General features: G+C 37.8%; 2 protein-coding genes across 5 annotated transcripts; one reads left to right on the top strand and one right to left on the bottom strand.

Annotated features, from left to right (window-relative positions):
- Positions 1-104: 104 nt before the first annotated feature.
- snx9b (sorting nexin 9b) lies at positions 105-10,251 on the top strand. Of its 4 annotated transcripts, XM_055232254.1 has the most exons (20): positions 140-412; positions 1,216-1,302; positions 1,616-1,690; positions 2,526-2,651; positions 3,021-3,098; positions 3,838-4,003; positions 4,183-4,212; positions 4,471-4,591; positions 4,683-4,764; positions 4,842-4,967; positions 5,075-5,192; positions 5,268-5,398; positions 5,813-5,916; positions 6,011-6,114; positions 6,246-6,323; positions 6,689-6,765; positions 7,722-7,811; positions 7,882-7,996; positions 8,079-8,170; positions 8,808-10,251. In XM_055232254.1, exons 1-20 carry the CDS (start codon positions 401-403, stop codon positions 8,853-8,855), a joined length of 1,860 nt encoding a protein of 619 aa, XP_055088229.1. In that variant the 5' UTR covers positions 140-400; the 3' UTR covers positions 8,856-10,251. The 4 variants fall into 4 exon arrangements, with proteins under 4 accessions (XP_033846635.1, XP_055088229.1, XP_033846636.1 ...); XM_033990745.2 differs by lacking the exon at positions 4,183-4,212 and having other exon boundaries at positions 144-412; XM_055232255.1 differs by lacking the exon at positions 3,021-3,098 and having other exon boundaries at positions 144-412.
- A 509-nt stretch (positions 10,252-10,760) lies between these two features.
- Positions 10,761-14,648, bottom strand: si:ch211-203k16.3 (techylectin-5A). The gene is made up of 8 exons (XM_033990587.2): positions 14,565-14,648; positions 13,944-14,159; positions 13,146-13,265; positions 12,657-12,774; positions 12,456-12,587; positions 11,601-11,817; positions 11,186-11,381; positions 10,761-11,113 (listed from the first exon to the last, which is right to left on the bottom strand). Exons 1-8 carry the CDS (start codon positions 14,646-14,648, stop codon positions 10,967-10,969), a joined length of 1,230 nt encoding a protein of 409 aa, XP_033846478.1. The 3' UTR covers positions 10,761-10,966.
- Positions 14,649-27,794: the final 13,146 nt, after the last annotated feature.

Here is a 27,794-nt window from a genome sequence, read left to right on the forward strand (position 1 = left end):
TTACTTGTTGATTGATATTTCAAAAGATTGTGGAAAATAAGAAACACATTTGTGCTTTTGTCACCGCTGTATCGTTCAAATGAGTCACTTGTGATACTTTTTCCGGTTTTTTCTCAGGTCACTCCCTCCCCGTTGCTGTCAGTGCTTCCATACGCGTTCAAACAACTTGCTGGCACAATCAGCCCTATATTTCTCGATTTAGAGTTGTTTTTTATGTTCAGGAGGATTTTACGCGTTTTGTAATGTGTTAAAGTTTGTTCTGGAGCCGTTGTCTCGTAGGAAAAGTGTGGTAGCTTCTTCCTTTTCAGCTCAAAAGCAGCGGGGAAAATGTCCAGCTGAGGAGCGGAAATCCTAAGAGCTCTGGGCCTGTTTTGGTAATGATTGGTCAACTGTTTCGACAATGGCAGTAAAGGTTGGTAATTTGTGTTGTAAAGACAGATAAAGAGTTTAAAAATTGTGTTGTGTGGCTTTAGCTTTTAGTTGGCTGCTGTTTTTAGGGACTGTAGCAACCCGCCTGCTGGCCAGGCTCGCGGAGGCACCGACTTCTGCAGCTTTTCAAGATTGTTTAGCTATTAGTCAGAATTTGTCTGTTGCTTCTTGAAAGTTTCTCTTTTGATTGCTTTGGTGTAGAGACGTGTCACGGATGCACATACACATCTTTTTTTTTTTTAAGTTATGCTAACGACATGGAAAATGTGCGTTCTCCAGCAGTGTCTTGTGACATTTTACTACCTTTCCAGTGTGGGTCATTTGTGCTCCCGGTGAATCCTGGGAATTGTAGTCCATTTCAGATTTTTGCTTATTGAGTCTTTTAGAGAAAGGGAGGTGTACATTTTATCAATGAGAAATATTAATGACACAACTTTTAAAATAAACTGAAGCTGCAAAGCTACACCATACATCTTAATACCTTTAATAACTGACAGCTAAATTTCAACGATCAGTAGTCCTATAGCCTATATATTATGTGCTTATCACTCACATTAAGTTATAGAGTATTGGTAGTAGTCCATAATACAAGAGTTTCTACAGTTATATTATACTATATTTTGCAACTGAGTTGCAATTTGAACCACAGTGTTTGTCTGTGTTTGTTGTTGATACTAATGAAAAGGAATTTCAAGAGTCAGCAAAAACAGAAAAAAACCTGCTCTACTTGTTTGAGTTTGACCTCAGATTTAAATAATATGTAAAATACTGCATTTCTCTTTTCAGGCAAAAGTTTTATACGACTTCTCTGCAGAACCTGGCAACAATGAGTTGACAGTTAAAGAAAATGAGACAATCACAATTACCAATCAGGTAGGCCTTGTGTTGACATTGAGTCAACCTGATAGTGGCTACATGCTCACACTTGAAAACACTGTACTGGTACAGTGTATAAACAGGAAATCTATGATGTCATTCTTGCTGCTCTATGAGAGTTCAAAGGTCACCCCATGTCTGTTGACCTACATAGTTTTCTAATCAAAGTACATCCAATCTGTAGCTACTGTTTCAAGACTTGTTTTTCTCAGCTAAAATAAACAGTCGTACCGTAGACAAACAGTTGTTGCCATGGAAAAATGGGTTGCTACAAGAAATACTTATTTGTGACATCACCTGCCCTTTGTAGAGTATTGGAGGTGGTTGGGTGGAAGCACAAAACTCCAGAGGGGAAGTAGGACTAGTACCAGAAGACTATATTGAGGTAAGAACAGACTTTCTGTCTACAGGAAGCAATGCTTCTTAAACATATTAGCAATGCCAAGACATTCAAATAGATTTGTTTACCCTGAAAGTTCTAACACTGGACCATTTATGTTTTGCCGATGTTTGCATTTGTGACAATTTTTTTCAGTAACTTCATCATGTGGATGTGATTCACTGTCATAATACACTTAAGGTTTATTTTAAAACGGACACTGTTAGTTCAGCCCAACATTATACAATGCAGCCTATATGTCTGACAGATAATTAAGAAGTAGTGTATTTGAAAATGCCCGGTAGTGTCATATACAAATAGTAAATATTGAAACTCAAGAATAGTAGTGGAGATTTGAATGCATAAATTTCACTTCACTCAGCTTGCTTATGTGCGAGTGAAGTGAATGAATGGTGATCATAATCTTGCTTCTGTTAATCTACCTACCAAAAGGAAGCTGTGGACACAAAAGTAGCTTACCATCACCAGCTGAATGAATAATGTCCAGTGTTGCACATGAAAGGCTTGTAAAGCACAAATGCATGTCATAGACCTACATGGGACCTACATTTAATGCAGTTATGCTAGCTCTGTGCAGTATATCAGTTTTTAATCATATTGAGATTGAATTGTTTCAATTCATCAGTGATATCTTAGGGGTCTAGTACATATAATCCTCTGTCAGTAATAGCACATGGTTTGGAGCCAGTTTTGGATGAATACACTATTTTACTTTTATGTTAAATGACATTGATGAAAAGTCTGCCTAGAAGTCTGTTTTTACTGTTAAATCTGTTCTGCCTGCTTTGGTGTTTTAATGCTCGTCCTTCTCCATGCCCAGGTGACTGCATCATTACCGTCTTTTCCCGCTGCAGCACCTCCTGCTCCCAATCCAGGAAATGTAGCCGCTCCAGACCTGTCCTTCTTTGACGCCTTTGCTCCGGCTTCTGCACCGCCTCCAAATCAGGTTCACTTTTACTCCTTTACATTTGTCAGTATGTGGTCTGTGTTCATGTTGGTTTTATTAAAAGTTAAAAAGCAGAAGTGAATTTCTATCAGCTAATTTATTTTTATCTATGTTGTAACATTTTGCAGAAAAGAAACCAGGTGTCACTTAGTTTTGAGTAACATTGTTTTTTTAATCATTGGCAGTAATTGTAAGCAGAACTTAGACAGAATTGGGAACAATTGTGACTCGTCCAATGTTTTGAGGTCATCAAGTTCTAGAGTACAGAAGGAAACGCATCAGCAATTGAGTCACTCTTCCCCTCACAGAGTAGATGGATTTTTACTTCTCCTAACTATAACATCACCATCACGTTTTCTTCCTCTCAAGGTGGACACTGGGGGTTTGAGTCCCCAGCCTGATACCCCAGACACCCCACTCTCTCCCTTCTTTTCTTTCCCAGGCGAGGTAACTACCTGTAAAAGGTGGAAAGCAGAGCCAAAGAATGAGCCCAAAATGACTCTGCTACCCTTCCTTTGATCAGTTTGCCTTGGCATGTTGTCACTTATTACTGATTAACAAGCACACACAGTTTTCAAATCAGCACCAGTTAAAATGTCACTATTCTATTCTTACTTTAATCAATAATATTATTACTTGTTGTATTACTTATTATTATTAAGTATTAATTTCATACCAGGCAAAGGTTTGGAAACCGTTTTGATATCGAAAGTTGTACAAACTTTTGACTGGTATTACTTATGAATTAAATTAAAGTTTAAATTCTGTACCTCCATTTATATTGTTGTTTTTGCATAAATAACTTATTTTTTACTCTAACAAGTGATGTGTGTTGCAAGGCTTGTTGTTTTTTTTTCAGTATTAGGAAGTGCAATTTTGGTATTGGTTTTGTATCATTGCCTATTCTGCATATAAACCATAACATTTTCTTTAGTTGTAGAGTGTACAACAGTGCCATAAAGTTTTTTTTCCTTTACTTAAGTTAACTGCATGATAGAAATTTCTCCTAATACATGACACTTGCTGGTACTGTTTGCTGTTACTGTATTCTGAAATCTTCATTGGATACACAGAAGTTAAACGAAAAAACAATAGACTTTTTCAGTTCCTTTATGCCCCATCCATAAAAAGGATTACTAATATGTAATCTGCCAGTTATAACATTGTCATACTCTATTTCCCTCAGGCAAGTAATGGTAATGATCCCTGGTCAACTTGGAATGCCGATCCTTCGGGAGGATCTTCCAACAACTGGGCGTCCAACCCAGAGGGCACTCAGACTGGAAGGAGTGCGGCGCCGGACCCTTGGAGCTCTGGGTCCCATGGTCATCCTCAGGCTTATCAAGGGCCAGGTAAGACATATTTTAACTGTATTATTATCATCATGCACAATATACATGACATAAAAACAACTGTAGTTTTTTTTGCCACTGTACGAAAAGGAAATGTAAAACATATGAGACATCCACACATGCTAAGAGTTAACTCAAAAGACATCTATTAAAAACCTGCCTTTTCTTTCTCTCCAAAGGCCCATATCCTTATTTGATTGATTACACAGGTATCCTGTATCTTGTCTGTTAGAAGTTTTGAGCATATAGTAACAAATGTTTGATCTGTGTGAACAAATAACAGCATGTGCTTGTACAATCGTGGACATGTTCAGACTTCTTTTGCCACTAAATGTTTTCTCAGTGTGACACATGGCAAAAACACATGTTCAGTATGTTTTAAGTTTGTCCTATGGCATGCACTGGTCCCATGTCTTGTAATACTGTTCCTTGCTTTATTTAAACAGTATATATGTAATGTGTGATAGGAGCAGAAGATGATGAGTGGGATGATGAGTGGGACGACAGATCTGGAGGTTATGCGGAGTCTGAAGCTGGAGAGGGCGGAGCCATGCAGAGAGCTCACACAATGAAAATATCCCTCAATAAGTAAGAGCGCACCAACAGAACAATGATCATGTGACTTTGTAAGAAAATACATACATATTTTTACATATACATATATTCTGTGTCCGGGCAGGTTTCCCTTCTCAAAGTCTGGTCCAGAGCTATACCTCCTTTGCAAACAACTTACTAAAGGCAAAGAGAGGCTACCAATTTATGTAAGTATGCTCTTCAAACCCAACAAGCTCTTTAGTGTTATTGTAATAACATCTGTTATCTTTTAATTTATGTTCAGATGGGAGAAGTTGGCGCAGTTTGGTCTTACCCAGACACACAGCTAGACTGTGTTGTAGCTGACCCTAAAAAAGGCTCAAAGATGTATGGCCTCAAGAGTTACATTGAATATCAAATAACACCCAATGTAAGTATTCAAATAAAGGCTCAAATCTAATAGATAAATAATTACAATATTTAAATTATATTATGTATACAAAAGCATTTTTTTTGGTAATCATTCATGTTTTATAGACCACAAATAGACCTGTCAATCACAGATACAAGCACTTTGATTGGCTTTACGAGAGACTTCTGGACAAATTTGGGTCAGCCATTCCCATCCCATCTTTACCAGACAAGCAAGTGACAGGTACCTTACATGAAATACTTACATTTTTAACATGCTTAGAGAAGTGTTGAAAATCCAATTCCTGTGTGTGTCTAGGACGTTTTGAAGAGGAGTTTATTAAAATGCGTATGGAGCGGTTGCAGGGCTGGATGACCAGAATGTGTCGGCACCCGGTTGTTTCAAATAGTGAAGTGTTTCAACTTTTTCTCACCTACAAAGATGAGAAGGTGTGTACTAGATTTTAACATGTTTACATTAAAGAAACACAGCTTAATCCTTAAAGTTCTGCAAATCACTGTTTTTCAAATAGATCAGGTTTGAAATACCTAATTTTTAGACACTTAACTGAAAGCTTTTTTAAGAAGACTCCGCACACTGTCTCACTCTTGACTGACTTTTATTAGTACAACTTTTCGGTCCCTGTCACCCAGTCAGGTCTGCAGAATCTACTCAGAAACGAGAGCTGATTTTCAGATGCTACTTTTATATTTTGACATAATATAGGAATAGCTGTCATGTAGTATTCTTGATGATGCTTTTTAATTCACATTTGTGAAACATGTTTTTCTTCAAATTTTCTTGTGCAGAATGTAATTATTTGAAAATTTGTCTTAGTACTTTTGTCATTATTATTTCCTTAGGATTGGAAAATGGGCAAGAGAAAAGCAGAGAAAGATGAGACTGTTGGGGTCATGATTTTTTCCACAATAGAGCCTGAAGCTCCAGACCTGGACACACTGGAAGTGTAAGTCCAACCTTCTTTCAACAACAACCAAAATTTAAAAACTAAAATACATAATTATTAAATAAAAATGGGTTGATTTGCTGTTTCCCCTCAGGGAGCAGAAGTGTGAGCAGTTCAGCAGGTTTACGAAAGCCATGGACGATGGTGTGAAGGAGATCCTCACTGTGGGCCATGAGCACTGGAAGAGATGCACAGGCCGTATGTTATTTAATGCATGTTTTCTGTTCTCTCACCCTTTCTTACACTCTGCCTCCTAATTACTATTTACCATAACACGTATTATTTTGTAAACCCAACACATTGACTGTTGTGTTTGTGTCCCATCATAGCATTGCCTAAGGAGTATCAGAGAATCGGCAAGGCTTTCCAAAACCTGTCATCTGTTTTCACCAGCAGCGGTTACCAGGGTAAATACCAGTATGAGTTATTTTACTTTTTTTTTTTTTTTTGCTATAAATGCTCTTTCGGTTGTTGGTATTCAGTTATTACCTAATTATACATATTCAGGTGTAAATTATGTTTATAAAAGATACAGTAGTCTCCAAATGCCCCAGAATCTAAGCAGTCCAGTCCATTTTAGTCTAGAAACTTTCATATTAAAAGCTGTTATTATTATTATTATTATTAAACACCCTTTTCAAATTTTGAAAACACAATATCTGCTCTGTACCTGTAGCTGAGGTAGCTGTTGTAATTATAATGCTATTTGTGAACTGTTATGTTGAAACTGACTGCACTTAAGAAACATTCTGATTACAAAACTTGTGTTTAGGTGAAGCCACCCTCACAGACGCTATGACAGAGGCAGGAAAAACCTATGAGGAGATTGCCCAGTTGGTTGCAGAACAAGTATGTGATGTTTGGTACTGTGTATTGCAACAGCATGCAACACCACAATACTGTAATCACTTTGTTTATTCCTAAACAACAAATTGTTGTTGTGTTGTTTTATCATGTGCCATAGCTCATCTTTCAAGTTTTTCCGGTTCAGACCATCACATTGTGTTACGTCGTGACCTCTTGTCCTGCCTGTCTAATCTGAACAGGAAGATCCCAAGGCTGAATTTATTTCTAGTAATTGTGCTGTCATACATGCTAAAGAACAGTCTTGACATGATTTATACAATTATGATGCGGTCATCACCGGGTCAATGCATATAACGGACAAAGTTCAGTGACTTCCGTCAGGGCAAAAAATAAATTACTCTTGTAAAATATATTAAATTTGTCTAATGGCCAGTTATGACACAATATTAAGATATTTGTGGATTTCCTTTTTGAATATTAGTGCCCCATCAACAGAGTAATATTGTCACCTGTGTTCGATGTAGATATTTCATTTAACGTTATTAAATTATTGGAAGGGAATCATAATTTAGAACTAATAAGTGTTTTCACTTCAGATAGTCATTTTGGCATGGCGTGTGTTTCTTTTGGTGTCTCAGCAGCTAACTGAGGAGTTGTCCTGGTTAGTTTGTGCTACTCCAGAACCCTTTTGTAATAGTGATAGAGGTGCCAAAGAATTCAAGCACAAATATAGTAGACCTATAATAAATTTGTGCATAGTGGGCATTATCGAACCTGTGAAACTGCTCAGTCAAGCTTGTTTATCAGTCTAGTTCCACATTTAAGTTTAGTATTGACAGACCACTTAGTATAATCTTGGTTTAATCATTGAAATGTAAAAGCAGGAAGTATCACCAGTGATAGAGTTTCCCTTTGAGAACCTGCTGCCATTTTCTTTTACCCATATGTCTTATTTAGATAATGATATGACAGTGATACAATGCTTCAATGTTTTTCAGCCTAAAAAAGATCTCCACTTTGTCATGGAAACAAACAATGAATACAAGGGTCTGTTGGGCTGCTTCCCTGACACCATTGGCGTTCATAAGGTACACTGTAATTTCTGTAATCTCCTAATTATGCTGTCATCTGTTTCTAATGCTTTGTAATTCATTATAGGCTGCAATAGATAAAGTAAAGGAAGGTGACAAACTGGTTGCAGCTGGTAAAATCACCACTCAGGATAAAGTGACCATGGCCAAACGTGTCAGCACCATGTCTTATGCATTACAAGGTATTACAATCAAAATAATAGTTACAGGGGAATTTTGTTTGGCAAAGTAATGTCTAATTTATGTTTGTTTTGTTTTTTTTAGCTGAAATGAACCACTTCCATAGTAACCGTATCTATGACTACAACCGGGTCATGCAGCAGTACCTCGAGGAGCAAATCAAGTTTTACGAGACGGTAGGAACATTTTCATCAACTGTGGTTCACTAAATGTCTATGGGCTCTTCTAGATGCAAGACACAATACTATGCTCTATGTAACATAAATGGACTATATTAATAATTAAATGTGCACTATTTTTTTGGGCGAAGGCTCCCTCACCTGCCTGCCTCTGTGGAGATGTTGCTTTGCTGGGATGTGCATTTATTCAAATACCTTGAAAAACATTCATTCTTATTGTGAGCAGACTCGTCTCAGATCTTACCTGTAACATGGCCTGGTTGAGTGAGTCGCCTACTTGTTTCCACAGAGATGGATCAGTTTAATATCATATTGTGTAACATTCCTTGCAAAGCAACATCATCTCCCTGGAAACAAACAGGTGACAGGCCCTCACCCAGAGAAGTTGCTTAGTGCACCTTTTAGAGATTGCATACTAGACTATTTATGAACAATAACGGCTTGAATATCCCTGGCATATTGGTATAGAAATTCTAGGAATTTGGCCTTCATAAAATCTTTTCTTTTTTTATCATAAGAAAAAACAAACTAATGTGTACTTTTTTTTAATGTAGTAACAGAATTCTGTATATTTAACCATTGCAATTCTGTATATTTAACCATTGCATTCTACAATTTTTTTCTACATTTCTAGATCGCAGCAAAACTGAGACATGCACACAGTCAGTTCACCACTATGTGAGAAGCCCGGCTGTCACACTACAAGAACCCCTCCAATATTCCTGTTTGTACTATGTTTTTCTGGCCATGTTTTATTTAATTTTTACTTTCATTCACCTGTGCCTTAGAAAATATAACAATGTGTAGCAATTGAATTAGCAGCAGGGCTCTAGCAGCAGAAGATGACCGTAATTTTTTGACCCAAAGTCAGTGTAAAATATGCTATAATTTCAAAGTAATTAGGCAAATAGTACTGTGCAAAGGTCTGAGGCAAATTTTTAAGAAAAGCAATAAGCAGAGGTTGCACATGTTTCAAAAAAGTACAAAATAACATCACAATTGCTGTTTCGAAAATACATAAAATTAGAATATCAAGTATATAATCTATAATTACAATGAAAGTCAACTCAAAAAGAGACAGAAACTATGAGTGTAGTCTTCCCTTTATGATTAATTTGATGGTCTGTTCAGTTAATACATTTTTTTTTAAATAAATCATTTTGGTCAATATTGCCCACACCTGATTATCCATAGGTTTTAGAATGATAAAAAATTAGGAACCTGGTATAGCAATTAACAATTTTTCCATTCCATAATATAGTGTTTTAAAGTAAAAATGTTGCATGTAGCAGGATGTTGAAACCTATGAATAAGTATAACACCTCTGTCAAGGCACTGGTCCTTTCTTGCATTGCTAAAATTGTGTGTTCTAAATCTATGTACCGGTAAATCACGTTTTAGTTCATCACATTGCGCGCGCCTTTGCACATTACTCTACAATAAAATTGAAAAGTTAAGTATTGTAGTTTGTTGTAGTATAAGTTTGTGTACATTAGCTCACGCCTTCTGCTGACCCAGCCTTGTCTTGTTCAGCTTTGCACTTCCTCCAAATATAGCAGGAAACTCCCATCTCCTTCCTCCAGTGCCTCCTCACGTGCCTTATATTATTGAACAAAACAAAAGTGCTTGAATTGTCTGCCCTGACCAGCATACTGTGATACTGCAGTTTACATTTTACACTTAATTTTTAATTTTGCTCACAATAAAAGTGAAAAAAATGAAAATGTCCCAATGAAGAAAGATTAGATTTTGGTGAAACGTGTCCCTAGAAATAGTTGTTTTATATGAAGGTGTATTAAGCACTAATAAATGTAACAATGTATTATAAGCTCTGGTCACAGCCGGAAAATATGTGATGTATGCAATTTTACTTCTGCTTTCACCAGCTTGCAATCAGTCTAATCTTGTACACTTTTTACTTTCTTATGACTTCTTATAAGACATTCTGAGTAAGTAATAAGAAAACTAGAAATGTAACTATATACTTTGAGCCCATCAGTTGCTCCATAAATGTTTTATGTATAGAGCTATACCATATGTAACGAAATTCTGTTTGATTTATTAAACAATGATTTGTACTTGTGCTGGTCAATGTTTACATGTTGTGTATTATCCTTTGTTAGTGTCTTATGCATGGCCTGTACTATACACTGGTCTTACAGTGTCTTTCCTGTTGCCCAAATGGACTCCTCCTTTAAACGCTGGGCTCAGAGACACAGAGGGGTCTGACTGTGCAGGTCAAAGAGTGTGTTTGTTCACTCTCTCACTCAAAGGGCTCTTTTAGCGCTCACTTTTCTGTGGAAGGCTTTAGATGCAGCTGGATGTGGACCTCATAGACCTTTTTAATGTACTTCCATTTAGAACTGACACTGTACTCAGACTGGAATGTCATAACTTTATACTCTCTTAAATGAATAACACCAATTTAGAGTTTATCAAAGATTCAATCCAGATTAAAAAGTGTTAAGCATAAGCTGCATACACAGTATGTCTAATGTACATTCACTGGTAAGATTGACATTGAAAATACCAAATACCAGTATGTTCTTTCATGTATTACATTTTCTAAAAAAAAAAATGCACACAAAATATAAAAACATTTCATTCTCTGAAATAGTGTAGTTAAATACTGCTACATTATGCATTTTGAGGTTATATAATTGACATGACTCATGTCTCCTCCATGTCTTTATCATAGGTGCATTCCTCATCAGTCACTTCCTTCTACAAATGAAGTTCAATCCTTGATCCACATGTGTAAAATATCAAAATGCTCTTTACTGCCTTAGTGCTTTAAGGAGACACATGGCTTCTGAAGGAGCGCGGCCGAACCATCATCGTGACTTTACGCAGAGAATAATAGTCTGAGTCTTTCCATGAGTGCCACACGATCCCATCTGGACCCAGAGGACCACGGCCTCGAGGGCTGTAATGGCCTCCCTGCAAGTGATAAACATTATTATTGTGTTTTTCGCAGGAGTTTTATAAAAGCCTATGTATTTTATACTTTACCCTGTAGTAAATTCCATTCAGGTGGGCATAAAAGCACTGGTTGTACCACCATCCCCCGTGGGAGATCTCCGCACAGATGTTGCCACTGTCTGGAGTACTGAAGCTCTGTTTGTCGTGGTACCATCCAAACGAGTCAGGCACAGAGCCACTGAAGCCCGAGACATGGAGGCGGTACTGGTGCTCCTCATCCTCCACTCTATAGAACACCAACATGCAAGGGAAAGAATTTTTGTTAGTGTCGTTACAATACCAGCATATTCAAAGTCAAAATAAACTAGGGAAAAGGCTCAGCTTTTTAATACCTTCTTGTCGTCTTATGCTAATTCTGATATAGATCAAGACCATTCAAAACTAATCTGAAGTTGACAATCTTTTTATGTCAGTTTGTTAGTAGTGCTGCTTGGTTGTGCATCACCTGAAGCTCTGGTAGATAGCATGTTTGTGTTTATTGCTCCAGTCCTCCAGGTCTATACGCAGCAAGTACTCCCCCTGAGAGGTGAGGTCATGAATGTGGTCGTTCCCCAACCAGAACTCCGAGTGCAGATCTCCAAACCCATCCCTGTAGTCCCCCCAGGTCCGGTCAAAGGTCACTGTTCCATCCACTCTCCTCTGAATCACTGCCCAGCCCCCACCTGAAGCACACAGGGATATGGCAGTAAGAACAAGCACTTTGAGGGACCTGTGGAGAAACGCTGCAGAGGTGGGTGAAGTAGCCACAAATTATACCTAAGTGTAAATCTACTATTACTTTAAAACAGGTACTGATTATTAAAGCTCTAACTTTCATCTGCTTGTCTTCATGGAGATGTTATTGCCTCACCTGAAATGTTTCACTATCTATTTCGACTTATCTATCTAGCTTTTATTCAGTTGTATTGCTCAAAAATATCTTGAAAACATTAAACATTAATGCAACATTAAAAACACCTACAGTAAAGATAAGGTGCAAAAAGTGCATGTCAAAATTATATGTTCATTGTCAACATAAAGATTTCTTATCAATAGATCTACTTACAGTGGAAAGAGTAACTGAAACTAACAGGAGTCAAATGATTTAAATAGAAATGTTACTCACAGAAGTAGAAATATTGTGTCAAACAAAACCACAGATTACCAGTACTCTCCTTTCCCTGAAGTGAACTAGCCTTAATACAAATTGTGACCGTTTACCATATGGCAGGTCTAGTGAGAGCTCAAAGACAGATGGGGCAACGACGAGACAACCAGGTTGTAATTAACTTTTAATAAGTTTGTGTGACGCGTCACTCACCATCTGTATCCATATCACAGAAGACTTCCACTGGAGCTCCTGCCAGCACCACTGTGTAGAGACCTGATCTCCTCACTCCATTGTAGTAAATAGAGGCACAGTCTGTTGGACAGTTCCTAATGTGCTGTGTTTCTGCAAGGTAAGAATAAAGACAATAGGTTACGTGTCCTGCGCCCTCTCCTGGTTGCAAAGTGCACTAACCTGGATGGTGCTGAGACTCATGAGAACTCATCAGAGAGTTGGGGTGAGGGACATTGACCAAACACCCAGGACTTCTTTTAACACGGTCCACCACTTCTGTTAGATTATGGACCTGGTTCTGAAGAGAGGTGCACTGTCAGATGGAGCAGGGCGTGACTTTAAAGATTTTTAGTCACATTTGGGTAGTTCAATTTAACGCATAAACATTAAATAAACATTGCATTGCATAAACAGTACAATTTATGTCATTGTCACTATAAAAAGTCTGGCTAGTAACTGAAAATTCACAGTGAGTAAAGAAGTTGATATCAAGCCCTGTGTGGACTTAAATCAAACTAGAATCCACCAGAGGGGCCCAAAAATTATAATTTAACCAAATCTAAACTTGTAATAAAGTTGCTATTAAATAGAAATAGAAATGATAATTGGTAATGGTATCACTAAAATCATTTAAAAAAAATTAAGATAAGACTGAATGTGAGTTTTCACCTGCAGGTCGAGTATGAGGGTGCCTTGTATGTGCAGCAGACTGGTGGCCTCAGTGTAGTGCATCTCCAAATCATGAAGTCTCTGTTCAAGGGACATGTTCAGGTGAGTCCTCTCTTCACTCTGTCAGCACACCATCACATGCTTTAATAAGAGAGAGACTAAATGGTTTTGCTTTTGACTTAGTCTATTATATGAATCAAATATAACAACAAAAGAAGGTATCATAAAATTCCCAAACTTAACAACTGAGACATATGTGGTCACAGATGATGAACAGGAGCCCTGACCACCTGTGGCCTGTGTTTGAGTTATTGTTTGTGTAGCACTAAGACGCATGTAGCTACATGTAGGAGTAACATGGCTAATCCTGTTAGCAGGTAAGGTCAAGGACAAGGTGCAGAGACTGTTACTGTACCCTGCTGTTAAGACATGAGCTATGACAAGGCACTTTGGGAGTGAAGTGTCAGATTGATGTAGCTGTCAAATGTCAATTCAGTTTATTATGCAGTGTCATTTGTGGATGCCTTCTGCTATTGCACAAAATTTAAATATATATTGATGAATTTTGTTAATAATGTGTTTTCCTCTACCTGCTAACAAGCAGTGGTTTACATAGGCCTACTGATTTGACAAATATTTTGTTGGAAGTGCTTCCTAAAACAACCTTTCCATTTATCATTGCTCAAGACACATGTGTAACACTAACTTGGGCCATAATCACATGTTCAGTTTGATGATGGGGATCAAATTCATTTATACAGGCTGCAGTTTTCCAGCATACTGATACAGCATAATGACCTGTAGCTCCAGGACCTTTAAGCGATACCGGTGGTTCCTGAGCTCTTCCTGCATCTCAGACACGGTCTCTCTGAGGGTCTGCAGCTGCCTCTTCAGCTGCTCGTTCTCATGGAGCCAAAACGACACTTCATCTGTGCAGCGGAACATGTCAGGGCACCTCTGTCCCCTCAGCTGGGGCAAAGAGGCCACAATACGACACATACCATTCTCTGTCAACTGTGGGGGAGAAATCAAACAAAACAGTTACAAATGGAATAAATAAGAAATGGCACTTAGAGCACTATTAAACAAAGGCAGCTATATATTTTTATTTTATTCTTAAATCTACACACTCCAAATAATAATAAACAAAAAAAAACAAAAAGTTTCTTTGGTCTAAACATTAAAATGAACAGTTTTATTTTTTATTGCAAAATCTGAAGATAATGGAGGCAGTTAGTAGCGATTATAGAGACAATACGGTACACATCAATGTCTTAAGATGTTTTGAAAGGAGGCCAGAATACTTTGAGTAGTACTATGATTACAATTTTAACTTGAGGAGATTGAACACACAACAAAAGAGTGCTAAACATCTCCTCAAGCGTCTCTTGAATAATCATATTTTGTTTAAGTTCTTACTTGGTTTGTATACTCTCCACACTGTGTTCCTCCGCCATTGAATCCAGTTGTGTTAAAAGCGTCCACCTCAGTCTCCAGCACCATTCCCATCCACACACACAGCCCAGAAAGTATGCTCCAGAGGGGATAGGGAGACATGGTTGACTCTGCTCCACTGTTTTAAACTAAAGCCCTCTGTCTAGAAGCAGGTGCAGCAATCCCATGTCAGATTCATCTGTGGCTCTGTCAAATGTAAATAATATCTATGTTACATGTTTGTTTGGTTTCAGTACGATGAAAGGGCATGGACTTGGCTAATTACGACCAACCAAGATCCCATTTAGTATATTACATTAGTGCCTTCAGGCTCAGACACCTGCTTAACACTGTTCTCTATCAGCCTCTTTCTAAACAAGCTCCACTTTCATTTAAATCAGCAGTATAGCCTTGAGAACAAAACCAAAAGTTCATTTTCTTTCCTCGGATATAACTGTATACAGTCAACTAAAAAACAATAAATATATAAATAGACAGACTGCAGTATAACTAATAAAATATCGTGTTACTTTTTGCCCTGGTCCTACTTCATTCCCTTCTGTGTAACATACACTACATGTGGCACTAGGTAGGTTCACCTTCCGTGTAGGCCATGCCACTACTCACCTCAGACAGAGCTCATCTTCTGGTAGGTCCAGACTACAATCATTTCAGGCGCAGTCTTTTGTCCATTTACTGTACAAAACTGAATGAATTTCAGTTTTAAGTGTAACTGTGAGATGTAAGACTGTCCTCGCTCACTCTCACTGTAGACATAGAGCCATAATCCACCTGTAAGAGGATTCAACCAGAGATGAAGGCAGAAAAGGGAATACACAACTATCACATGCTTGTGTTTTATTTACAAGTGACTCAGGATTAACTAAATAACAAGGGGCACTTCTTTACAATAACCTAAAAACCTACACTGTCTTTATAGCAAGTATTGCCTACAACAGATAGATCTAACTATTTTAGACTACAATGATGAAAATACTTGATCCAAATCTAATAGCCTATTTATGCCCCAATGTTGGAAAATACTATATGCCATACTCATTAACCCAGAGATTTAAAGATCATGTAGCTTAGGAGCATTATTTTACTCAAGCAGACTAGCCTAGATGACTGGAGCCTGTGACCATGTGCACCTCTCAATCCAAACTAATAACAGTTTTTAGCCCTTAGCGTTATGAGACACTTATTTAGTTTTTAAAAATATAGGTTTACAATCATTTCCCACTTCACTTACTATTCACAGTAATCCCTATCCATCAGTGCCACTGTAGTGAGTGGGAGCAAAGGGGTGATCCTCTTAAAGAGTTTAGCCCTACCATTTATCTGCACCTTTCTTACTTAATTGTTCTTTAGTCCTACAGGAGTCTAGTTACATTTCCCATACACATACATAGGCCTGGATTTTAAAAAAAAAAAAGCAAAAGGGGGTATCATTGTGACTGCAAGTGACAATAATAGACTCAAGTAGCTCGGGAGTTATTAAGTGTCATTACTTAACTATTCCACAAGGGGGCACCAACATACTGTAAATTACTTAAACCATCCAACAGTCTATGGTACATGGGCTCTTCATATTAGGCTTAGGCAGTCTTTCAGCAAAAACAGCTCTAAATTACACACATCATGACAAGATAGGGCCTTTGTTGAACTCAGGAATTGAGAGTAAAAAAAGGGGGAAGGCTAATTTTAAACCTGACAGTTTCATATCTCATAATGAAATATAATCCCCGTTGGCTACACCTGGCAATGGGCCACATTTAGCCTAATGGGTTCAATTACAAAATTCAATTAGCTTAATAATCATCCATGTGAGGATAACAGCGTGACGCCACTTGCTGTTTTACTTCATTACATGTCATTGTGTTAACAAAAACAACATTAGTCATTGGTGATTAATTTAAAAGAAATCTAGGCTAATGATTCAGTGTTTCTCAAGCTGTTGTAGGCTCCCTGGGCTGCCTCTGGTGGTGCTAGGGCCCCTCCCAGTATCTGATCAATTTAGAGACACATCTAGCCTAACAATGTTTTTGTCATCCTTTGAGTTAATTACTATTTAGAACTATTTTATCCATGGTTTCGCATCATTTTAGATCTGGTTCAGCTGAGCTAAATATTCTCTTAGGTGGCACTTGATGTGAACAGAGAACCTGTCTACAGTGATCTGTGGCACTAGTTGTCAGTCCATCATATCAGTAACTTGATCTGATTTTGATGTAAGCTCCTCCACTTGTTGAAACAGTGAATTTGGATTTAAAATACGACACATTACTGAATTATTCATGGACAGGAGACAGGTACAAGCATTTGTCAGCATACAGAGTGGCTTTTCCAGGCGCAGTGACATGAAACTAAAAGCATGTTCAAGGATGTGACAGTGGGCGAGAACATAAACTGTAAACCATGTGGGAGAGGACTTCATTTAGTAGCCTCTATGTGGAAATATGTACATGCATAACAACATAAGAGGATGCTCTTTTAGTTTTAATGTAGTTAGAACAATGTTATCAATACACAAGGTTTTCAAAATGGGAAAACAGGATATAAAAAACAATTTAACAATGCAGGACACGTTAGTGCAGTGTCTTTTTATGATATCTTTTTCATGATATCATTTATTAGTAGTAATACTGCAAAACTGCTCCAAACCTGGCTCTCCAGCTATTGTTACACCTTATATTTCTTTACTATAGGCTCCATATTGGCACAGGTTTATCATAGTTCTTCTGTGTAGTCTGCGTCTCTAGGGCTTAGGTCATCTCTCTGTGTGTTATAAGAGCAGAGTCATTCAGTAGAATGAGGAAGCACAGTTAACATCATGTTTTTAATGCAAATCTGTCTGTTTCAAGAAAATGTGAGCCTGCACTCAATAAAGCTATAGTGCCTGTGAGAACTGAGAGTCCAATCTAAGGAGAATGTATGTCAACATCTACAAATATTATACCAAAGTATTTTTACACTTTATTGTACATTACATTACATTTATTTAGGATAATTTATTTATTCGTTTTTTTCCCCCAACACTTAGTAATTAGCTCATGGTTTGGTATGGAACACAAACATAAACATCACTTTATGACCAAATAACATACACTAAAAATATTATTGTTTTTCCATCAATATAACCCAAGTCTCACACTCCTTAGCCTCCCTGGTAAGGTCTATTCCACGGTACTAGAGAGGAGAATAATAGACCGATAGTTGAACCTTGGATTCATGAAACACTGAACCACCTCTACACTCTCCATCGGGTGCTCAAGGGTTTATGGGAGTTTGCCCAACTAGTCCATATGTGTTTTGTGGATCTGAACAAGGTATTTGACCGTGTCCATGGTGTCCTTTGGGGGGTGCTCCGGGAATATGGGGTCCGGGGCCCGTTGTTAAGGGCTGTGTTCGCATTTCAGGTTCTGTTCATTGTATTTATGAACAGAATTTCTAGGAGCAGTCAGGAACCAGAGGGCATCCAGTTCAGGGACAACAGGATCTCATCTCTGCTGCAGGAGATGATCTTGACCTGATGGCTTCATCAAGCCAGGACAACATGCACTGAGGGGAGGGGGCATGCAGCGGTGTGGTGTGAAGCGACTGGGATGAGAATCAGCTCCTCCAAATCCGAGGTCATGGTTCTCGACCGGAAAAAGATGGCTTGCCCTCTTTGGGTGGATGGTGAGTCCTTGCCTCAAGTGGGGGAGTTCAAGTATCTCGGGGTCTTGCTCACGAGTGAGGGACGGGTGGAGCGTGAGATTGACAGGCGGATCGGTGCAGTGTCTGCAGGGATGTGGTCGCTGTATCAGACTGCTGTCTTAAAGAAGGAGCTGAGTTGAAAGGCAAAGCTCTTGATTTCAAAATCAATCTATGTTCCCACCCTCACCTGTAGTCATAAGCTTTGGGTAATAATCGAAGGGACAAGGATCGTTGATAGCAATCAAAATGAGTGCTCCCTTAGAGATAGAGTGAGGAGCTCAGACACACAGGAGGAGCTCAAAGTACAGCCTCTGCTCTTCCATGTTGAGAGGAGCCAGCTGAGGTGGCTTGCCATCTGTTCCGGATGCCTCCAGAATGCTTCCCTGGGGAGGTGTTCCATTCATGTCCCCAGGGAAGAGGCAGCTGAAGGCACTATGTCTCTCAGCTGGCCTGGGAACTCCTTGGAGTCCCATGTAGGATGCTGGAAGAAGTGTCTGGGGTGAGGGAAGTCTGGGAGTCCCTGCTTAGCCTGCAGCGCCTGCGACCAGGCCCCGGATAAGTGGAAGAAAATGGATGGATTTCAAATAGGCTCCAGGTTTACACATCATTTTCTTTTTTCCAGCTTAAAGCTTATATTATAGAAGTTTATATTCTGATGAGTGCTCTGAAGAAAACTGTGGGATGTACTTCTTTCTGAGTTTCATCACCTCACAATGTGACACTCAAGCAAAACATGAAATTCATCTCCCATTGATTTACTTGGACATAAATTACAAATCCTCATTGATCTCTCCAGACATCTGACAGTGACCTTGGGAATCCTGATGTTATTAGTCCTGAAATGACACATGGCCTGCCTGTAGTTAAGAATTTCACAAAATAAATATTTTTCAAATTTATACTCTCTTGTCAGTTCTACATAAACATCACAGGATGACATTTCCCTGATTTCGCCTTGCCACTTTTGAATGTGCTGATCTTTTAAGGTGTGTTTCACTGTTAGTTTAAGCCAGTGAACACTGCTGAATGACTGTGAGGTCCAGACATAGGACAGAGCACAGTTGAACTGTCCCTCACGGTACAGGTGGAGCAGGTGCCAGTTCGTTGTGATTATTTTCTAAAAATCTCCCCCAGGCAATAATACTCTTTAACAGTTATGTTGATGGGGAATCTGCCTTGTCCACCATACACCAGACTGTTGCAAGTGAGTGTTCTCACTTTCTAAATATATTTTAAAAATTGAAGACTGTTGTAACTTTTCTAAAATATATTTTTTTTCAAATCCTCACACTTCACAAGCATAAAATATAACTGGCATTATCAACTTGTCAAATAAATCAAGGGTGACATCCAGTGATATTTTGAGGTTTCTGCTTTTAGTAATTGAAAGGTAGGTACAAAAGGGTACAATTTCTAAAGCATTTTGTTTACACACTAAATGAAGTCTTTTACTGTTTGTTTATCTTCTGCCAAATACTGTGATTTATTTATTTATTTATTTTTTGCTATTCACTTTTTATCTCCATTTGCCAGAGTATTCACACATGTAATCATGGTGTTTTGCAGTCCTGTCTTTGATGTAGGCATAACGTCAGTGTCATCTGCATAGATCAGAGCATGATCAGAGTATAATATAGGTGTCAATTTTAACTGCCTTGCAGCCATTTTGAAAGAAACTGAATTTTAAGTCATTAACAAACAAAACAAAGAGCAATTGCATTCTGATTCCAGTTAAGATCACAGAATAATCAATAATAGTGATTGATACCATTTACACCTACACATGACTTTATATTATTATGCATGCTTTTACTACCGTTTGTAATTTTCCTCTAATATTTACTTTAGCTAGTTTGTACCAGAAGGATCTTGCCATTCACTATCAAAAGCCTTGCTGTAATCTCTGAAGGCACAAAACATTCTCTTCTTCCAAGAGCAAAACAAATGAATCACCTGTTTAGTATTTTTTTCTAAACCCTGCTTAATGTTTGCAGAATTTGCATAATCTTTTATTAAACACATTTGTAAACAATTTTCCAAGACAACTCAAGAACACAATTCCTCTGTAATTGTTTGTCAGTTTCCCCTTTCTTATATATAGAGACAATTAAGTCCAACAGCCAGTTCTCAGGAATAACTGTCCAAAATCCCATTACATAAAATGACATAGATGGGCAAGAACATCTCTGTTGTGTTGTTGATGTACTCACTGATTACTCAGTCTGCTCCTGCTGCCTTTCCTGATTTAAGCTTTTGTATTACCCATTTAATTTAATCTTCTGTCAAATGTTCATTTAATAGTGTCACAGTTGGGGTCAGACTGCGTGAAGTCATTTACTGATTCAGTTTGTCCAGCTGACTCTTTAAAATGGCCAAAAAGGCCTCAGTGGAGATCGGACAATGATTTCCATTTTTACAACCTTGATTAAATTTTCTTGCAAAAGAGCTTTTTTAGCTTTTAGGTTTCAGATCCACAAGCACATTGATAATTGTCCTTAAATAACTATTTCAAGGTTTATTCAAAGTTCTTGGATATTTTTACTTCTTAGATGTTGGGAGCTCTGCAGAGTGTTGGGATGCACTCTTTTAGCTCTCAGATACTGTTGTCTTGTTACACTCTGTTAATCCATTTTACACTGATTTGATTAGTGTGCACTTTACTTGGCTTTACTTTGAAATGTACTTTTTACACTATTGATCATTATTTCATTTTTTACACTTTTCTATTCCACCCGCTGACATATTTTCAATACTGATCAACATTTCATTTACTTTCTTTCAATTTCCCATCTCCCAATTTGTTCACTGTGTTGTTCATCCTTAAAATATGACTGGTCTTTAGCAAATCTGCCAACATTGTTTTCATCCAGTACAATTTCTACCAGACCATGTTGGTCTGTAAGCAGAGACTCAGAGTCTAATGTAATCGTATTGTGATCATTGACCCTTTTGATTTTGAATAGCAGATATGCCAAGGTTTGCAGTGATCCAAAATGACAAAGAGAAAGGGGAAAAAAAACAATATATACAATATACTATGTATATATGTTTGTCTCCATTAAAGGCCCCATATCAAATTTTTTTTATGTATGATGTAATGTTTCCTCATCAAAAACATACAGGTAATTGTATTTCACTAACAAATGTTTAACACACAACTGCATATTTAGGAGTTCTTCTCAGAAAACAGAAAACAGAAAACACACAGGAAGTGTTTTTAAACTCCATACACCTTCACTAGAATCAATGGATAATTTCTGCTCTGGATTTTCCAATCTCTATTGAACTAAAGGTAAAAGGAGCTGTTAGCATGAAAATTACTGCTTCATGACATCATAATGTGGAACAGAGCATTTTGAGTTTTGGCGATGTAGACACACTAATAATGCAGAAATACTCAAATGTGTGACTGAAACAAAACACAACTCCAGGTATGTTTTTGAGGAGGTAACAACATTATAACATAGCTTAAGAATCAATTTTAGGTAAAGGCATATGTATATGACCTTCAATGCCTGAAAATTTAAATTAAACTTATCTATCTCCGTGGAAACAAGCAGGTAATGCCTCCAGCCCAAGTTTTAAAATTTTACATTGTTTGTAAACACAACTGAATAATTGCAAGATTTACAAGTTTGATATTGATTCCATACTGTGGAACATTTGATTCAAAACAATATAGCTTCTAATCTCCCTAGAAAAGTTACATAGTACACCTTTAACTCATGAGTCATATAGAAGAAGTGAGGAAAACCCATTTCTTTTGGTTCCAGTGAAAGGAAACTGCTCACGTGTCACTGTTTTGATTGATCCTCTGTGAAGTCAGGAGTAGCTCTGTCAGTGCATGTTATGAGTGGATTTGGTTGTAGTCGACAGCTACTCCATGAGAACACTTAACCTGCGGGTCATCACTTTGATTTGACATGGATTAGCTCCTCATGCTGCACAATGACGTGTAGCAGTGGATCAATCAATATCACTTAGGAAGCATCATACCTGCAAAAGTCTATGGGAATGTCATTTTAGTGTGTGCAGGGGAATTTGCACTTGCAGCCTGTTTGTTGAAAATGTAAAAAATATAAGAGATACAATAAGCAATATTAAAAAGCAACATTCAGGTAAAGTCACAGTGGAAATAAAAAAAAAAACACTCAACAATCAGATTTTACATGTACATAGATGGAAGTAGTTCAAGTAGCAGTGAAGTGTTTGACTTTTGATTTAAAGATCAATTTAAAGATTCGATTTTTTTGAAGTGTCTGTTTTCAAATGGTTTATGTTTCTATTAGGTGCTATTGGCGGTTTTTGCAAAGACTTTAATCATTTTGTGAGACAGGGGGGAAAAAAAGCACTTATAAACAAAACCTTGCTGGCAAAAACGTGTTTGTTATTCTCTTTTTTTTTTTTTTTTTTAGCAAAGCACTAAATTGGAAAGTTGTTTGTAGGCAGAGGAAATTGCACTTACAGCAGCTGCGACGTCAGTGCCATTTCAGTTGTAAAGGTAATTTAGAATAACAGTGGCCTGCACCATTTAAAAGTCTTTTTCTGGCCTTTTGAGGGAGATTGTACAAGTGCTCTTAATAACCTCACCTGTGTTCATTCTAGCTGCGTCTGGATCACGTTGCAGTGCCCATGCCCATCACCACCTGGCTGACTATAGAACATGAAGATTGTGAAGTCATTTGTTTTCTCTTGAGTTGGGCTCTGGAGACGTGAACCGGGCCGACATGTCCTTCACAGAACAGCAGCTGGCGTTTCACACGTGGTAATTCTGACAGGAGAGAGCAGAGGAGGAGCAGACAGCAAAGGGATGGTCATATGGGAGTTGAAGGGTGAAGAGGTCACATGGAGGGAGAGGAAGTAGTGGATTTAGAATGACAAGACATGAGACACAAGTCAGCACTGTTGGCAGTTGATCAATAAGTTAAGACACACCCCCTCCACAGAAAATAATAAATAAAATGTTTTCATGTTGAAGGAAAATCTGAATCAATTTAGAGAGACAATAGTAAATGTGCATCTCATTAAGGTTCTAATGCAAATGTGTATAACCATATAACGTTTCCTTGTCAAAAACATACTTGGAAATGTGTTTTGTTTCTTGCGTATTAAGTCCCTCTTGAGAACTCAAAATGCTTTCACTCAGAAGCTCGCGATAAGAATGAAGGTTTTTCAAAGTATTTTTAAGCAGCTAAAACACTTGTTACTGAATAAATAAAAGACAGATAAGTTTAATGTAATGCCATGGAAAATTTCAGACCTTGCTGTATCTCCATAAAGAGAAGCAGATGGTAGACAGGCCCCTCAGCAGAACAGCTACTGGGGCGACAGTTCGCAGAGAGTTTGTTCACTTAACTGAAGGTTGGCAGTTCGATTCCTGCTTTCGACATAAAAACATAATTGGTAAAGCAGTCAGATCCATTGAACCACAGGCTGGCACTTTCATCTCCCACAAATGAATGATGTTTGTGTCCTTGGGCAAGACAAATAACCCAGCTCACCCCCAGAGTCCAAGTACACTGGTGTATACCCATTTATATATATATATATATATATATATATATATATATATATATATATATATATATACATATTTTACTCCAGAGTTCAATAAATTATGCAGCACAAACTGTGGAAAACAACAACAACAACAACAACAACAAATGTAACCTCCTGGACCTCATGTTTATGTTCACCATTCCTGTGACTATTTTTACAGACAGAATCTAATTTGGGGAGGTAATTGAATGACCCCAGCTGGTTGTGCCTTGGGCCACCTTAACACAGTCTTACAGGAGGGACCACAAGGACACAACAGTACAAGCAGCCAAAAATTTGTAAACAAAAGACGATGATTTGACATGATTCACAGACGCCACGAGTATCATTGGACCATTTCATATCTCACACATCCAACACCCAGAATACCAGAATATTGACTTTTAAATAAATAGACAGATTCACAGTATTTGATTACTGATTCATTTTTTTCATCAAAGTGTCTTAGGAGAGATCACTATATTAATCAAATATACATGTGATGAGGGAACGTAATAACAATAGACTGTATAAAGAAGAGGACTAAGTCAGGGTGACGTCACCCAAAGCGTCCAGTCAAATAAAGTAACGTCCCTTAAAGCCCACCCCACAATTTAGCAGTAGATGCTTTGCAAAGCTTAGCGCCTTCTTTCCCCTGACAGGTTTGTTTTTAATGTTCATATGTGAATCATGGACAAAATAGATAAATAAAAACACCACGATCATCTAGAATGGGTTAGTACAAACATTTTAAGACCAAAATGACAGCAGTTACAGAGAGAGAGGCGACAGGTTTCTGTGAAAAGTGAATTGAAGCCAGAGCCGGAAGTGCGCACGTGATCATTTCCTATTTGGAACGCGGCAGCTAGCAGTTTAGCAATGTCCATTTACATATACAGTCTATGGTAATAACATGGTAGAAAGCTTCAAAAAGTCCTCTTTAAATACTCAAAAACTGCCAGTGGACACTCTGCTGAGGCTAAAAACCAAGAATGAGACTTAAATTGTCCAAAACAAGAAACCACAAATATAGACATCACAGTTAAGTAGCCTTAAGTATATCACCACTTAGTCTATATCCTTATCACAATTTTTTTTTCTTAAAAATTTGTGGTCATATCGCCCTGCCATAACCTGTACAAGGCTACACTTGCATTCTTCTAGTCTTATATCACATTGTAAGTCCTATAAATACTGCTCTTTTACCTCAGTGCAGTGACACAGGAGGGGCCGCTTGCTCTCTCTCCTCCTCTGCTGCGGGTCGCCTGATCTCTGGAGCTGATGAAGGGCACAGCATGGACATAAAGCAGGAGGATTTGGGAGTACACAGACTGTGCTACAGGCCCAATGCCAGTGTAATGGGACTGTGTGTGTGTTTTATGGTGGTGTTCAGGCTGACGGAGCAGATGAGGCGCTTTGATAAGGATGGAGACATAACAAATGTGCAATGAATGGGGCAGACATGGGAGAGCTGCCAGGTAATTATGGTCAAAATCAGATGAGAGGATAATACAGCTGTGAAAACTGGTCCAAATGTGATGTACCCTCGATCTGGAGTCCTCTGTAAATGCACTTTACTTATACATAAAATTGCTGTAGGGCTCTTACGCCACAAGATCTTCACAAGGATGATCTTGTGATGTTTTTCTTTTTTAATTTGCCAACAATTTCTTTTTTTTTTTTATCAAATATAAAACTTCTGTCTAAATATTGTTGTCTATGTAAAACTGCACTGAATTTGAATCTTAGCCTATAGCTGTTATTAAAAAGGTCTGTGTAATATTCCACATGTCACATCCCAACCTCATGACTGAATCCCTCACCCATCAGTGAACTCACAAGAAGGTATGCTGTGTTCCCTGCTTCCCATAAATTATGTGCCACTGTATAAATAAGTTATAGCTGTAGCTTTTTCCACCTCTTTTTTCTTTACACTAAAAAAACATGTTCTGTGTAATATAGAAAGTATAAGTACAGCATATAGTATATAAGTATAAAATATAAATTAATATAACTACTTGAGCAGCCAGCACAACTGCTAACCACATTTAGATGTTAACTGATGTCTCATTGGAACAAACTGTGTATCACCCCAGCTGTTATAATAATAATTAATAATGAACTAATTTAAAAAGTTTAGGACACTTTTAAACGCAAAGAACGGGCAGACGATGATATAATATGGCTATTATCCAAACAAGTTAACATTAAACATTCAAACTTCAATGTTATCTTTAAAAATGTATATGTTTTGGAATGCCCCGGCTTACTGTAAGATGGGACGCACAAACATACATGAAATAGCCACGCTCCACCGCACATGTCTCCCAGTGTGACCTGATCACCATGACAACAACATCCGTGGGTAGGGAAAATCCGAGTTTTCCTGCAGTGATGAAGAAAGAATATCGTGATGAAAGGCAATCCTTGAAAGTGCTTCTTCTGAGTCCCTTCTTTTTGACTGACAGCACAAAATTAGTCATAACATTATAATTCCATTGAAGTAAAAGCACACACCAATGCTTATTTGACCAGTTTTCCCTCACTTAATCCACATGTTAATTAGTAGTCTACCACTCTCAACATTTGCATATTGACTATTATTTATGTATGTGGTAATGAGTTGTGTAGTTAAGCTCTTGTGAACTGGGGACTCTCTTTCCTGGCAAAGTCAAAGTAATTACGGGGCTAGTATTTTTAGAAGCAGAAATTGTTCAGCTTTTCAGTATAAAATGGTTGACAGGAATTACCACTTGATCTTACAAGAGAAAAGTGGTCTGTTAATGGCACATAATGTTGGATTTAATAATAATAATAATAATACATTTTATTTGTTAGGCGCCTTTCAAGGCTCTCAAGGTCACCGTACACATATACACACATACACAATACAAATAGAACAATGTAAATTGTAAAATGGATTTGAGCAAAATGCAGTTGCCTTTTCATTCACTGCCTTATACAGGTTTTGGGCTTAAACTTATTCATAAATTGATCCTCCCATATTTAGTTTTCTAGCTCACCTGCATTCAAATTCTAAACTTTTTGTGGAATTTTAAATGTTTCTTCTTGTTATCCTTTAGCCCAACCAATGTAAGAGGCTTTCAAAGTAACAAACATCATATCAAAATTGGGACTTAACTGTGACTAAACCAGGACCAAACCAGCACCAGAAGTATCAGCGTTCCCACATTTACACCAAGTCAGCATGCCATTGGCCATCATCTCCTGCTTTCATCGATCTAGTGTAGTATTACCAATAATAACAATACAGTAGTTCATTTTTAGATTAGAATTTTCATAATTTCTTATCACATTAGCAACAAAAAGATTATTTTGGGCAGTAAACTAAAACACAAAAATGGTTATTCTTAGATTTGTCTTTTTTTTTTTTAATAAATTCTTTAAAATAGACTTAAATGTCAGCAAATGCCAGTGAGTTGCCTTTGACCAGAAGTCTTCCCACACTGAAAGACAAATCAGAGGAGACTATTATTATAGTACACTATAGTGCATGTCTGAGTGTGCTTGGCATGCACTATATATTTATGGTTTGTTCTTACAGGCCCTCCTTCACTCAAAAACATAGAAAGAGAAGCATTAGTGTTTTGACCAAGGGCACTTGAAAAGGAAATAGAAGCACTGTGAGAGACTTCTCCACCTGAGCCTCACAGTATGTTGTGTCTCACAACTCAGGCTTTTAGGTTCTATATAGTATGTGACCGTCAGCAACCTACATATCCTAAAGTTTTTACGTCCGTGTCACATTTCTCACAGCATCAAATAACCTTTTTTAATTTTTTATTTTTTTACTGCCTCTGCGCTCATGGTCATGAGACGATCCATTTTGAACCAGGAGTGAAGAACATGTTTCAAACTGTTAGCCTGAGCTCTGCTCACTTTGATGTTGAACCATGAGAGAGAGCAGTTATTTCCTCGTAGTTCTCATTTCTGATTGGATAAAATTGTCTGTCTCTT

Source organism: Periophthalmus magnuspinnatus, chromosome 24, assembly GCF_009829125.3.
Source record: "Periophthalmus magnuspinnatus isolate fPerMag1 chromosome 24, fPerMag1.2.pri, whole genome shotgun sequence".
In the NCBI taxonomy this organism is placed as follows: Eukaryota; Metazoa; Chordata; class Actinopteri; order Gobiiformes; family Gobiidae; genus Periophthalmus; species Periophthalmus magnuspinnatus.